General features: G+C 35.6%; 1 protein-coding gene across 5 annotated transcripts in view; it reads left to right on the top strand.

Annotated features, from left to right (window-relative positions):
* Positions 1 to 14,378, top strand: part of ARB2A (ARB2 cotranscriptional regulator A) — a 383,721-nt gene that overhangs the window by 81,974 nt on the left and 287,369 nt on the right. For 4 of the 5 annotated variants that reach the window (XM_070412332.1, XM_070412330.1, XM_070412331.1 and 1 more), the window contains 2 exons: positions 6,031 to 6,096; positions 11,092 to 11,283. In XM_070412332.1, the coding sequence (XP_070268433.1) occupies positions 6,031 to 6,096; positions 11,092 to 11,283 (258 nt within the window). The remainder of the gene's footprint in view (positions 1 to 6,030; positions 6,097 to 11,091; positions 11,284 to 14,378) is intronic. The other variant, XM_070412333.1, reaches the window with a different exon arrangement.

The following is a 14,378-nucleotide window of genomic DNA, read 5'->3' as shown; positions in this document are numbered from 1 at the left end:
AAACTGACATTATTGAATAATATTAAATCTTAATTACTAAGAAAATTTTTCTTTCTCTTTCTTTCTCTATATTCCTCCCTCCATCTTTCCTCCTTTTTTACTCTCTCTTCGTCCCTACCCAGGAGGAAGCTAGGATGAAATGTTAGATAAATGAGACATAAAAGGGAAAAGTGTTTTCTTTTTAAAATAATTAGGTAACTTGCAGGGTGGAAAAAATAATTTTAAATGATCTCTAAGTTCCAAGGTAATAACTTTGTGTACATTTAATTTGCATAGGATTTAAGAAATAATGCTTAAGGTTATATATGTTTTTCTTAGTGACTATTTTTTGTGAAGCATTAAATAATTTTTAAAATTTTTACTAAACTGTGGTACATCCACACAATGAAATACTATGACTATTGAAGTAGAATAAAGGTCTCTATTTCTGAGAGAGTAGATCATCAGTATAAATTTTTAGATGATAAGTAACACAATATTTGGTCTTCAGAAGATAGGAATACATTGTACAACACAGTATGTACAGTATGCTGTCTTTTCTAAGAAACAGTGGGAAATAATACATTTTTATTTGCTTAGACTGCACTAAGAAACACGGGAAGATGCATAAGAAACTAGTAAGATTACCAGCAAGGGTCAGGATGAGGGGGTATACAATGGAGGAAGACAGGGGTGGGAGTGAGACTTCTCAATGTCTATTGTGTTCTGTTTTCATGTTTAAATCTTGTGAATTTACTTTCAATACAAAAAGTAATTTTTAAAATATTTTAAATGTATTGCTTGTGTGTTTTTATAAACTGAAAAGTCACATTTTTGTGAGCACTACCAATTATTTTTCATTCATTCATTGTTCATGTGTATCTACAGTGTGGTTGATGCTACAATAAAGTAGGATACATGTAATTCTTACTTATTAAGGGCTCACTTTGGTGGGCAAATGAGAATGTGAGGTAATCACTATGGAATACTAAATGTCATAAGAAAGGCATAGTTATTGGCAGGATCAGTGAAAACTTTAGGTAGGAGGTAGCATTTGAATTTTTTTTTGAGCAGTTGCAGAAAAATGAGAAAGTTAAGAGAATTTTAGGTGGGGGATGAGCATAGTCACAAACATGGAAAATTATAGGACTTGCTCCAGTGAATCTTTGCTTTTGACAAGCAATATGGATGAAAATTATCCTTGAGAATAGCTGTGGTCTTGTAACATTTCAAGAAATTAAAATATTTTGATGAAAGCCAGTTGTTGTTACCCTGTTTGTCATTGGCCACATCTACTAGTGCATTGAAATACTTGTGAAAATACAGGCAGTCTCAGTAGCACCTGAACTAGGAATATGTACAGTATGGGAAATTTTTAAATAACATTGTATTTTACACAGAAAAGTTGAGTGATTACAAAGACCATATAGATTACATATTACATAATTATTTTCTGAACCATTTGACAAAAAAGTTGGAAATTTTATGACCTTTTACCTCTAATACATTGGTACATATTTCCTAAGAATATTATTTCATAATTACAGTGCAGTTATCAGAATCAGGCAATTTTACATTGATTCAATATTATCAATCTATAAGCCAGGGGTGGGCAAACTTTTTGACTCAAGGGCCACAATGGGTTCTTAAACTGGACCGGAGGGCCGGAACAAAAGCATGGATGGAGTGTTTGTGTGAACTAATACAAATTCAAAGTAAACATCATTACATAAAAGGGTACGGTCTTTTTTAGTTTTATTCATTTCAAACAGGCCGGATCTGGCCCCCGGGCCGTAGTTTGCCCACGGCTGCTATAAGCCATGCTTGAAAGTTCGTTAATTGTCACATAATGTACTTGATAGCTGATATTCCTCAACTCCAGGAATAAATCTAGGTTCACACTTTGCATTTAGTTGTCATATCTCTTTATTCTCCTTTAATGTGGAACCATTCCTTAGTCTTTTTAAAACTTCCTTGGTATTGACATTTTTTTTTTTGAAGTATAGGATATTTATAGAATGACCCTCAATTTGAGTTTGTCATATGTATTCTCATAAGTGGATTTAGGTAATGCTTTTTTTGACAGAAGTACCTTCGATGTGATCTTTATCTTCCATGCATAATATCATTTGACCCCGTGATCCCACTTCTAGGAATATATCCCAAGAAAACAGAAACACCAATCAGAAAGGATATATGCACCCCTATGTTCATAGCAGCACAATTCACCATAGCTAAGATCTGGAAACAGCCTAAGTGCCCATCAGTAGATGAATGGATTAGAAAACTGTGGTACATCTACACGATGGAATACTATGCTGCTGTTAAAAAGAAGGAACTCTTACCATTTGCAACAGCATGGATAGACCTGGAGAGCATTATGCTAAGTGAAATAAGCCAGTTAATGAAGGAAAAATACCACATGATCTCACTCATTTATGGATAATAAAGACCATTAGAAACTTATGAACAAAAATAGATACAGAGGCAGAGCAGCCTCGAAAAGACTGTCAAACTACAGCGGGAAGGCCGGGGAGGGTTGGGGTGCAGGAAGGGAGGGTAAGAGATCAACCGAAGGACTTGTATGCATAACCAATGGACATAAGACACTGGGGGGTAGGGGAGACCAGGGGATTGTCAAGGGTGGGAAAAAAAGGAGACATATGTAATACTCTTTGTGATACTTTAAGCAATAAAACAATTAAAAAAATAAAATTAAAATTAAAAAAAAAGATTAAAAAAAAGAAGAGTACACAATTTTGGTTTGCTCCAATATTGGTGATGTATGTCAGGTCATACCATAGAGTTACTATTATTTTACTCTTTGTGATTAATCAGTAATTTGGGGGGAAATACTTCAGACTATGTTCTTTATGGAACTTCCACCTTTTAATTTTAGAGTCTATTGCTGATTCTCTAACTCCGTCATTTCTTCTGTATGCATTAGTTGACATACTATTGCAGGAAAGAACTTCCTTTCTCCTTTTCTTTTTACTTTATTTATTTCATTATGGAATTATTGATTCTTATTTTATTTGATGGATTATATAATCCATGGCTATCATTATTTTGATGCATAGATAATTCTAGATCTGGCCAGATGACTTATCATCAAGCAAGTTTTGTGTTCTTTTAATATTTATTCTTCAATCTTTCAGTATTTTCTTATTTTTTGGTGCAAAATTTTATTTTCTGACTCATCTTGCACTTTCTGTGCTCCAGGCCCCGAATCAGCCTTTCCTCCTAGGATCTTTGGATTTCCTTCCATCTTGAGAATCAACATGGCCAATCAGGGCCTTCTCAGTTTGCATTTTTCTGACACAGTTTTTCCATAATCTTCCACTTTTAAGGCTACATGATTATAGATTGGATCCACTCAGATAACCCAGGATAATCTCCCCATCTTGGATTCTTAACATTAATTATATCTGCAGAGTTTCTTTTACCATCTAACGCAGTGGTTCTCAACCTTCCTAATGCCGCGACCCTTTAATACAGTTCCTCATGTTGTGGTGACCCCCAATTTCATTGTTACAAATTAAACATAATTAAAGCATAGTGATTAATCACAAAAACAATATGTACTTATATATGTGTTTTCCGATGGTCTTAGGTGACCCCTGTGAAAGGATCATTCCACCCCCAAAGGGTTCGTGACCTACAGGTTGAGAACCGTTGATCTAACGTAACACATTAACAGGTTCTGGAAATTAAGATGTGGACATCTTTGGGTAGCCATGTTTCTGCCTACCCATGTTACAGACAGTAATACTACCTGGTTCCTGTCTTTGCTGAATCCTTTTTTTCTATCTAGAATTACCTTCTACCTTTTCCTCTTTGATTCAGTGAATACAAAAGAGGTGTTACGATTCAGAGTAACAATAGTATTATCTATTTATATAATAACCGTGGGTGTAAAGCGTCACGACCAAGGCTCGACCAACCAGAAGGAAGTCAGCCCTGCAGGGGTCATCTTGGAAATGGCTGTGCCCTCCCCGAGCTGTTTCCCGTGAGGGTGAGGTTTGAGGCAGGAACCAGCCCTTGGAGCGTGGGTGCAGAGTCCTGGGTCGCCTTGCCAAGGGCTGCACCACCCCCCGCACCCGCACCTCCCCTGAGCTGTTTCCCGGGAGGGTGAGGTTTGAGGCAGAAACCAGCCCTCGGAGCGTGGAGGCATATCTTTATGAAGTTTTAATACATTATATTAGAGGTCGTGGTAGTACTGTTTTACCCACAGCGTCTACAGGAATTGCTGCAAATTTACTTCTCGGTGGAAGCACCTTTCATTCCCAATATAAATTACCGATTCCATTAAATGAAACTTCAATTTCTAGACTCGATATAAACAGTGAAGTTGCTAAAACTATTAAAAAGGCCCAACTTCTCATTATTGATGAATGCACCATGGCATGCAGTCATGCTATAATGCCATAGACAGATTACTAAGAGAAATTATGAATTTGAATGTTGATTTGGTGGGAAAGTTCTCCTTCTTGGAGGAGATTTTCGACAATGTCTCAGTATTGTACCTCATGCTATGCGATCGGCCATAGTACAAACAAGTTTAAAGTACTGCAATGTTTGGGAATGTTTCAGAAAGTTGTCTCTTACAACAAATATGAGATCAGAGGATTCTTCTTATAGTAGATGGTTAGTAAAACTTGGAGATGGCAAACTTGATAGCAGTTTTCATTTAGGAATGGATATTATTGAAATCCCCTGTGAAATGATTTGTAATGGATCTATTATTGAAGCTACCTTTGGAAATACTATATCTATAGATAATATTAAAAGTATATCTAAACGTGCAATTCTTTGTCCAAAAAATGAGCACGTTCAAAAATTAAATGAAGAAATTTTGGATATACTCGATGGAGAGTTTCACACATATTTGTGTGATGATTCCATTGATTCCACAGATGATGCTGAAAAGGAAAATGTTCCCATCAAATTTCTTAGTAGTATTACTCCTTCGGGAATGCCCTGTCATAAATTATAATTGAAGTGGGTGCAATCATCATGCTATTGAGAAATCTTAATAGTAATTGGGGTCTTTGTAATGGTACCAGATTTAGTATCAAAAGATTACAACCTAACATTATCAAAGCTGAAGTATTGACAGGATCTGCAGAGGGAGAGGTTGTTCTGATTCCAAGAATTTATTTGTCCCCATCTGACACTGGCCTCCCATTTAAATTGATTCGATGACGGTTTCCCATGATGCCAGCATTTGTGATCACTATCAATAAATCACAAGGACAAACTCTAGACAGGGTAGGGATATTCCTGCCTGAACCCGTTTTCGCACATGGTCAGTTATATGTTGCTTTCTCTTGAGTTTGAAGAGCATGTGACATTAAAGTTAATGTTCTAAATACTTTATCACAAGGGAAATTAGTCAAGCCCTCTGAAAGTGTTTTCACTCTTAATGTGGTGTACAGGGAGATATTAGAATAAGTTTAATCACTTTATCAGTCATTGCATCACTTGTTTTTATATCATGTTTTTGTTGTTTTTATATCATGCCTCTGTTGTTGTTATATCCTTTTGTTACTGTTTATTTATTAATAAACTTATATATTATTTTCATATACATTTTACTAATTTCCTTTCATCTCTCACACTTCTATTATAGAGAAAGGGCAAATAGCAATATTAAAATATTTCCACTAATTAATTCCCTTTTAATGTGCACGAATTTCGTGCTCTGGGCTACTAGTATTAGATATAATATCTGTAAGTAAATTATAGGGGAAACAGATTCCAGAAATAACTGGGGGGAAAAATGCTCACAGAGTATTGTTTTGAAAAATAGGAAGTCCTTATTTATGAGTTTATATTAACTAGTCCTAATCCATAGTATTAAGGTTCATAGTTATTCACACAGAAACAGGAAATAAACTATTACAAGTAATCAGTAAAGAGTCTCTTAATTTAGTATAAGAACATTCCAAAATAGAGAGATACTCATTCAGAACAATAAATGATAATAATTTATATGAATTTGATAATGAACAACATTGCATCTTAATGTGTTATTTCTTTCCTACCTAGATCATCACAAAGTATGTATATGAGCTTCTGGAAAAGGACTGTAATTTGAAAAAAATATCTATACCAGTAAGTCCAATTTTTTAAAATGTTCATACTTCCAAATAAAATAGTTTTCAATTCAGAAGGAGATTTTTGTTTTAGGTTAACTGTGATAAGTTTAAATATTAAGGTCCCAGTATTTTGATATTGATAAAGATGATACTAAGTTCCTGTTAGTATTCCTTATCTCATTGTGTACAATAGTTCTTAAAAAGTAAAAATCTTCAGAAGTATTGTGCACAATGAGATGAGGTATACTACAAAATAGACACGGGATATTAGGTACAACATGGGGCATATAGCCAGTGATGTTGTAATAATTGTGTGTGGTGCCTGGTGGTACTTGAAGTGACAGAGGGGAGCACTTGGTATGATGTATGATTGGCCAGTAGGCTGTATGCCTGAAACTAATGCAAAATAATGTTGAATGTAAACTGTAATTGAAAAATATAATAAGATATATGTAGGTAAGAAACACTAATATCCCCTCCCCCAAAAATAAGACTGATTTCCATCCTTTCTTGAAAATGATAATATAATTAGAAGGACCACCTTTCTGTACCCCTTCCCATTTATTGATATAATTTATTATTACTTACTTATTTGAAGTGAGGTGGTACACTGGAATGACCTTTATAAGTATGTATTCCTAATGAAAGCTCGGCTTAATGAATTACTATTGTTTGAAGATAAATGGACTTGGAACAGCCATTTCCAAACTTCAGTTAATGAAGAAAAAAATATTTTACTCATTATATAGAAATTTTCCTAATGGAAATTATCATTAACGTTATACAAGTAAGTTATAGTTACCAATTGCAAAGTCAGAGTTTTGTGTCAAATTGATATGATACAAGCCAATAACCAGCTCAAATACGACCCTTACTCCTTAATCATTAGTACCATTACATAATTCAGTTTCATTACCTTGAATTTTCTAATGTTCTCATATTTTTTAAGTTAACATTTCGGGATGTTTAAGTAACATGGCTTATTCATGGTTATCTTAATTTATAGCCCCTTACAATATTTTAAATGTTATAATTAAAAAACCACATTTTTATCTTCTGAAAAAAAGTACTTTTCCAGTTTTAAAGTGATTACTGTGGAATTTAAATTACCAACATTTCATTCCTTAAAAAATTGACTGAATTTCTTGGTAACGGGATTTAGTCAAATAGTAAAAAGAAACAGTGCTCGGCCCCTACTGGGAAGTCCGGAGCTAAGATAAACAGCTGTCCTTTTCCATAGCATTCTGGGCTCCATTAAAGCCTCACTGACTTTAAGAGGCATTTTTATTTGTGCATGTTTAGATGTACTCTTTGGTAAATGCATGACTAGAAACCTCCATGGCCTCATTTTTATTACACACTGACTACTTTGCTTTTTAATTTTTTCTTTTTTTCTTATCACTATTTTCCTTTTTTTTTTTTTTTTTAAAGCCACTTTAACTGAGTCATTCCTCTGTTTTCCTATAATGGTTTTAGGTAAATTGGAATTACCTAGATTTGGTTCTCCACTTTCTCTCATCCTCTTCCTTTCCTCTGTAGCTTCAATCATACCTGATGTCACTGTAATTTGTTTACTCAGGACATTTCATGCAATTGAAACTGAAGTGATTCTGTTACACTTCATATCTCTCTTTCTGCATACTTAATTACTACCAATAAAGGTACAATTACATAATTTTATTTCTTAGCATGTGTAGCTCTTTTAAAATTCTTTATAATTATGTACTAGTTTAATATTCAATATATATTTTCTGAACCAGGCAAGTTATAACCAGTTATAGGATGCATAGTTTAGTTAAATACCTTTTATCTAAAGAAAGTCACTGGTGATGCTTGATAAGATTACTTATTCCAAAAGTTTGTTCATTCCTTTATTTACAGAATGCCTACAATATGCCACCTCTCCTTTAGGCATTGGGAATGTAGCTAGATACAAACAGAAAAGTTCATGCCTTCCTAAGCTTACATTCTAGTGGAGGAAGCAGAAGGTTAATAAACAGTTATACGAACAAATATATAAAGTAAAGCATACAATTTATTAGATCATGGCATGTGCTATGGAGGAAAATAAAAGAGAGAAAGGAACTAGAGAATTTTTGGGATATTAGTTAAAAGGGGTGGTCAGGGAAGGTTTTACTGAGAAGGTGGAATTTTTTCTTAAGCTCTGTGGCCATCCTCTTGTTGATGAAATAATTGCCCTTTGTGCTCTGTTTACATGAATTTCTAAGCCTCTGTTATATCAATCTGATTGTTTTAGAAGTAGAGGAATTTTGTTTTTGTTCTCCTCCCAGGAATAGTGACTGGGAATACTTGGAATCCAGGGCATTTTTGGTATCTAGAGTTTTTGTTTATTTCTTATTTTGATGACTGCATGGATATACACCATTGATGAAGTGAAGAACTATTTAATTACATAGCAGGTGGATTGATCCTCTCTGTTCGAGGGTGTGTATTACCTGCCATCACGGCTGTACTTTCTGTTTCTGACCAGGCTGCATAGAGGCTTCCATTCCTAGTTACTTGCCACTGCTGATGTGGAATGTCACTCAGTGCCTGCTGTGGCGCATGTAGTAAATGACTGGGGAGTCATCGCTTCATTTAGTCTTTAAAATCTAAATCATATATCATCTAGTTTAAACCTAAGTATTTAAATACAATCAAAATGAATAAAAATATTTAATTTTTATCCATAGATAGCTGGTATATAAAGTAAGGTATCGGAATACATAAATAATATTCCCTTATTAAATAATTATTATATAACCTTATGTTCATACTCTGAATGAAACTTTAAAGTCCATTTACATAGAATGGTAGATTTTTGAATTTTTAAATAGTTTCCTCTCCATCTTTTAAAAGCTTAGTGGTATTTGTACGTAATATATGATTTTCCAGTAGGTGTATCCTCCAATTGGGTCTTTCTCTTTCTATTTTAAGTGCAGTATTCTTTTATTATAGAATTACTAGAGGCCCGGTGCACGAAATTCGTGCATGGGAGGTGGGGTCCCCTCAGCTCAGCCTGCACCCTCTCCAATCCGGGACCCCTGAGGATCGGGCCTAAATCGGCAATCAGACATCCCTCTCACAATTCAGGACCGCTGGCTTCTAACTGCTCACTTGCCTGCCTGCCTGATCACCCCTACTGGCCCCCCTGCCAGCCTGATCACCCCTAACCACCTCTGCCTGCCGGCCTGGTCACCCCCATCTGCACCCTCTGCCAACCTGGTCGCCCCCAAGTGTCCCCCCCCCCCCCACTGGCCTGGTTGCCCCTTACTGCCCCCCTCCCACCAGCATGGTTGCCCCTTACTACCCCCCATGCCAGTGTGGTCACCCCCAACAACCCCTCTCTGCTGGCCTGGTCGCCCCTAACTGCCTCCCTGCCAGCCTGGTCACCCCTCACTGCTGCCCCCCACCCCCCGACCTGGTCGCCTCCAACTGTCCCCACCCACCCCGCTGGCCTGGTCGCCCCTCACTGTCCCCCTCTGCTGGCCTGGTTGCCCCCAACTGTGCCCCCTGCTGGCCTGTTCGCCCCTCACTGCCCCTCCTGCCAGCCTGGTCACCTCACACAAGCCTGCTGTTCAGTTGTTTGGTCGCCCCTCAATGGCCCCCCTGCCATCTGATCGCACCATGCAGCCTGGTGCTCAGTCTTGTGGTCATCCCTCACTACCCACCTGCCGGCCTGGTCACCCCACACAGCCTGCTGCCCAGTCGTTTGGTCGTCCCTCACTAAACCCCTGCTGGCCTGGTCACCCCATGCAGCCTGCTGCTCAGTTGTTGGGTTTTCCCTCACTGCCCCCTCTGCTGGCCTGGTTGCCCCACACAGCCTGCTGTTCAGTCGTTTGGTCGACCCTCACTAACCCCCCTGGCGGCCTGGTCGCTCCATTCAGCCTGTTTGGTCGTCCGTTCAGTTGCGATGGCCCATGGCTCTTTATATATATATAGATAGACTTAATAGCTCTGTGACCTTGGGCAAGTTATTTAAAATCTCTTGATCTCAATTTCTTCATCTATAAATGAGTATAATAATAGTGCCACCTTAATAGTATTGTGATTGAGATAATATTTTTAAAAAAAGTTGCATAGTATCTAGACAATAGGAAGTACTCAAAAATTAGTTATTCTTGTATATAATGACACTTAATACTCTATATAATAAAAGCCTAATATGCTAATTGTCTTGTCCGTTAAACCAATCAAAGTGTAATATGCTAATGATATGCTAAGGCTGCTCAACTGGTCACTATGACAGTGGCGTGTCAGCATTTTGAGCGTGGTGTGTCAGCATTTTGAAAAACCCTAACTTAACTCTGGTGCCGTGTCACATATAGAAATTTTTTGATATTTGCAACCATAGTAAAACAAAGATTATATTTTTGATGTTGATTTTATATATTTAAATGCCATTTAACAAAGAAAAATCAACCAAAAAAATGAGTTTGCATGTCACCTCTGACACGCGTGTCATAGGTTCGCCATCACTGCACTATGACATGCACTGACCACCAGGGGGCAGATGCTCCAACCGGTAGGTTAGGTCTGGCCGATGGGGACTGAGTGAGATGGGCTGGACATGCCCTGGAACCCTCCCTCGGTTCCTCCCTGGCCCTGATCGTGCACTGGTGAGGTCTGTCTGCCTGGCCTGCACCCTCTTGCAATCCGGGACCACTCAGGGGATGTCGGAGAGCTGGTTTCGGCCCGATCCCACAGGCCAGGCCGAGGGATCCCACAGGTGCACAAATTCGTGCACCGGGCCTCTAGTACAACAATAATGTAGGAGACATATATTTCCAATATTTTTTTCATATTTTTATACTATCATGTCTTTTTTTACTCATCTACTGTACATATAATTGTTACTCTCTAATGAATATTTTAATTTTATTTTAAACTTTATTACTCCTATAATTCTATAATAACCATTTTATAATTTATAGTAAGCATTATTTTTTTCATTTCTATTTATACCTGATCAGTAAATATTTATTTATTATTTAACTCTTTTTAATTACAGGTAGATGCCTCTGAGAGTGAACCAAAGAGTTTTATCTTTATGAGTGAGGATGCTTTGACAAATCCACAGAAACTGATGGTTTTAATTCATGGTAGTGGTGTTGTCAGGGCAGGTCAGTGGGCTAGAAGGCTTATTATAAATGAAGATCTGGACAGTGGCACACAGATACCATTTATTAAGAGAGCTATGGATGTAAGTGCACTTTCTTTTATATTTTTTGGGGGGTCATTTTATAGCTCTGCTTTATTATGTTTATAATTTATTTAACATGTTTCTTCTAACGTATCTCCTATACATACTCTTATCCTTAAACTGTTATTATTTATTTGTAATGAAAAATTGATCTGCATTATTTTGCAGTTACAATAAAAACAAAATATCTTAAGTGTATAAAAATTTAGATAATGTCCTTGAAATGAATATTTTTTATTCTTAATTTTTTGTTTATTATTATTTTAAATATCACTTAAACTACCAACTACTTATCAATAAGATTGAAATACTTTTGAAAAAAATGTGACTGCTTTTGTAAATCTTTTCCTATTTAGTTTAATGATGTCAGAAACTAAAGGAAATCTGCTACTTTAAATTAATCTTTTATTCTTTTAAAGAAGAGATGGAATAACTCAGTATGTTAAAATTATTTCTTTGAAAAATACTCTTTAGAGGCACATATAAAATGCTTTAAGCATATTAACATACATACAAAATGGTAAATTGCAGTATTTACTGAATTACTGTTTTGAATTTAAATCTTTAAAAGTCCATTTCTTTTAGAAATTGATATTTTAAAATCATGTTTAAGGTTTCCTTTCCTATAATAGTGAAATTGTGGGGTTTTTTCTGGCCTAGTATTCAATATCTAACTGTTAGGCTACTTTTGTTTTATTGACTTATTCTTAGGCTTTGTTGAATAGCTAAATTTTGCAGAGTATGGATTTTTTTTTTACATATAAGTAGAGTTTTGCTTCAGAATAAAAGTAAAGTGGCATCTTGTATAATATAAAAATGTAAGGTTTATTTTTGTAATTAATATTGGGAAGGAATTCTTTGATACACTGATTATTAATTGCAAAGGTCAAAGGTAATATGTTCTCTACTTTGTTAACTCTGAAATGTTAATACAGTTGGCCCTTGAACAATCTGAGCATTAGGGCCACTGTTACCCCATGCCCACCCTATGTGCAATCAAAAATCTGTATATAACTTTTGACTCACTCAAAACTTAACTATTAATAGTCTACTGTTGACCAAAACCTTACCTATAACATAAACAGTTGATTAACACATATTTTGTATATGTTTTGTATATTGAATCTTGGCAATAAATTAAGCTACAGAAAAGAAAATATTTTTAGGAAAATTATAGGAAGAAAAAGTACTTCACTGCTATACATATTTATTGAAAAAAATTCACATATAAGTGGACCTGTGTAGTTCAAACACATGTTGTTCAAGGGTCAATTGTATTTAAGGCCCAACCCAACTCTTAAAGAATATTTTGGTTAATAGATTTTGAGGCTTTTAAAATGCTGTATTTAGAATTTCTTAGGTAAATTGTATATTTTTTTCAGCCTTTATGGATATGCAAAGAACATAAAGGCATTACTACTTTTGATTGGTTTCAAATTTCACTGGTGTGTTTTTAGTAGAATTTAACTAAAAATATTGAGGTTTATATTTAAGTAACTCACATGAAATATTATTTAAACTGTTTCATACTTCAGGATATGAATAATGAATGAACTTTCTGACACAGTAGTTTGTGGTTAGAACAGACCCTGTTGATGTATTTTTACATTATACATGAAAAGTGATCACAATTCAGTGAATATTTGAAAATTTAATTTAGTAAAGAAAATCAGATGTTTGTATGTTTGAGAGCTAAGTGAAATACTCTATGTAATTATATTGTTCCTGCTACTATATCAACTAAGCCTTTCCCATTCTTAATTTTTTTTTATTGTTGCATAAGGTTTTTTGAGGTGAAAGGTGTCTGTGGGAATCCATACCAAACATCTTTGAATTGACTATCTGTTAATATCCCAAGCAGAAGGGAGCAAGTTTGTCAGTGACATTAGAATAGTTGGTCATCTTGTTCTTGTAAGTAGGAATAGTGTTTTGGAGATAACATTTCATTGCCTTGACTTTTTTTTTTCTTTTCTCAATCATAGCAACTCATGATTCCTTGAAAAAAAATAAAAAGAAGCTGATTTCTAAATACTTTTTTAGTATTTAATATCTTCAGTATGTTATGTACTTTGAAATTTTTAATTTATATACTTTATTCTTTTATAGTAAATGAATATGAACTTTATTGTGGTAATTTTCTACATGATGAATATTTTAAAATAATATTTCTTTTTAGTCTAATAAAATGATTTTATTATTTGGGTTTTACCTTTTCATAATGTTTCTCTGGTATTTCTTCAAGGGCTGCTCTGTGTTTGTTGGGGGTGGGGGTTAGTGCAGGTGGACAGGTATGGAGAAAAAGGAACCCCAGCACACTACTGGTAGGAATGCAGATTGATACAGCGATAGTGGAAAACAGTGTGGAGTTTCCTCAGAAAATTAAAAACAGACCTGCCCTTTTGACCCAACAATCCCACTTCTAGAAATATATCCTAAGAATCTCGAAACACCAATGCAAAAGAATGTATGCATCCCTATGGTCATAGCAGCATTATTTACAGTAGCCAAGATCTGGAAACAGCCCAAATGCCCATCCATAGATGAGTAACTAAAAAAACGGTGGTACATTTACACAGTGGAATACTATGTGACCATAAAAAAGAAGGAAATCTTTTGCAACAGGCTGGATGGATCTGGAGAGTATTATGCTAAGTGACATAAACCAGTCAGAGAAAGACAAACATCATATGATTTCACTTACATGTGGAAACTCATGAACAAAATAAACAGACAAAATAGAAACAGACTCATAAATATAGAGAACAGACTAACAGCTGTCAGAAGGGATGGGGATTGGTGGGGCTGAGTAGAAAAGGTGATGGGATTAAGCAAAAAAAAAAATCATAGACACAGACAACAGTATGGTGATTACCAGAGCTAAAGGGGTGGAGGGAAATAGAAGAGGGTAAAGGGGGAATAAATGTTGATGGAAAGAGACTTAAGTTGGGGTACAATACAATATACAGATGATGTATTGTAGAATTATACTCTTGAAATCTATATAATTTTATTAACCAGCTAGAGGCCCAGTACACTAAAATTTGTGCACTGGGAGGGGAGGTCCCCTCATCCCGGCTGCCCCCTCTCACAGTCCG

The sequence above is a fragment of the Myotis yumanensis genome, unplaced genomic scaffold, assembly GCF_028538775.1.
Source record: "Myotis yumanensis isolate MYYU_CA2020_CCGP unplaced genomic scaffold, mMyoYum1.0.hap1 SCAF_4, whole genome shotgun sequence".
Lineage (NCBI taxonomy): Eukaryota > Metazoa > Chordata > Mammalia > Chiroptera > Vespertilionidae > Myotis > Myotis yumanensis.
Note: the sequence above shows the minus strand (reverse complement) of the source record. Positions and strands in the feature narration are given on the sequence as shown.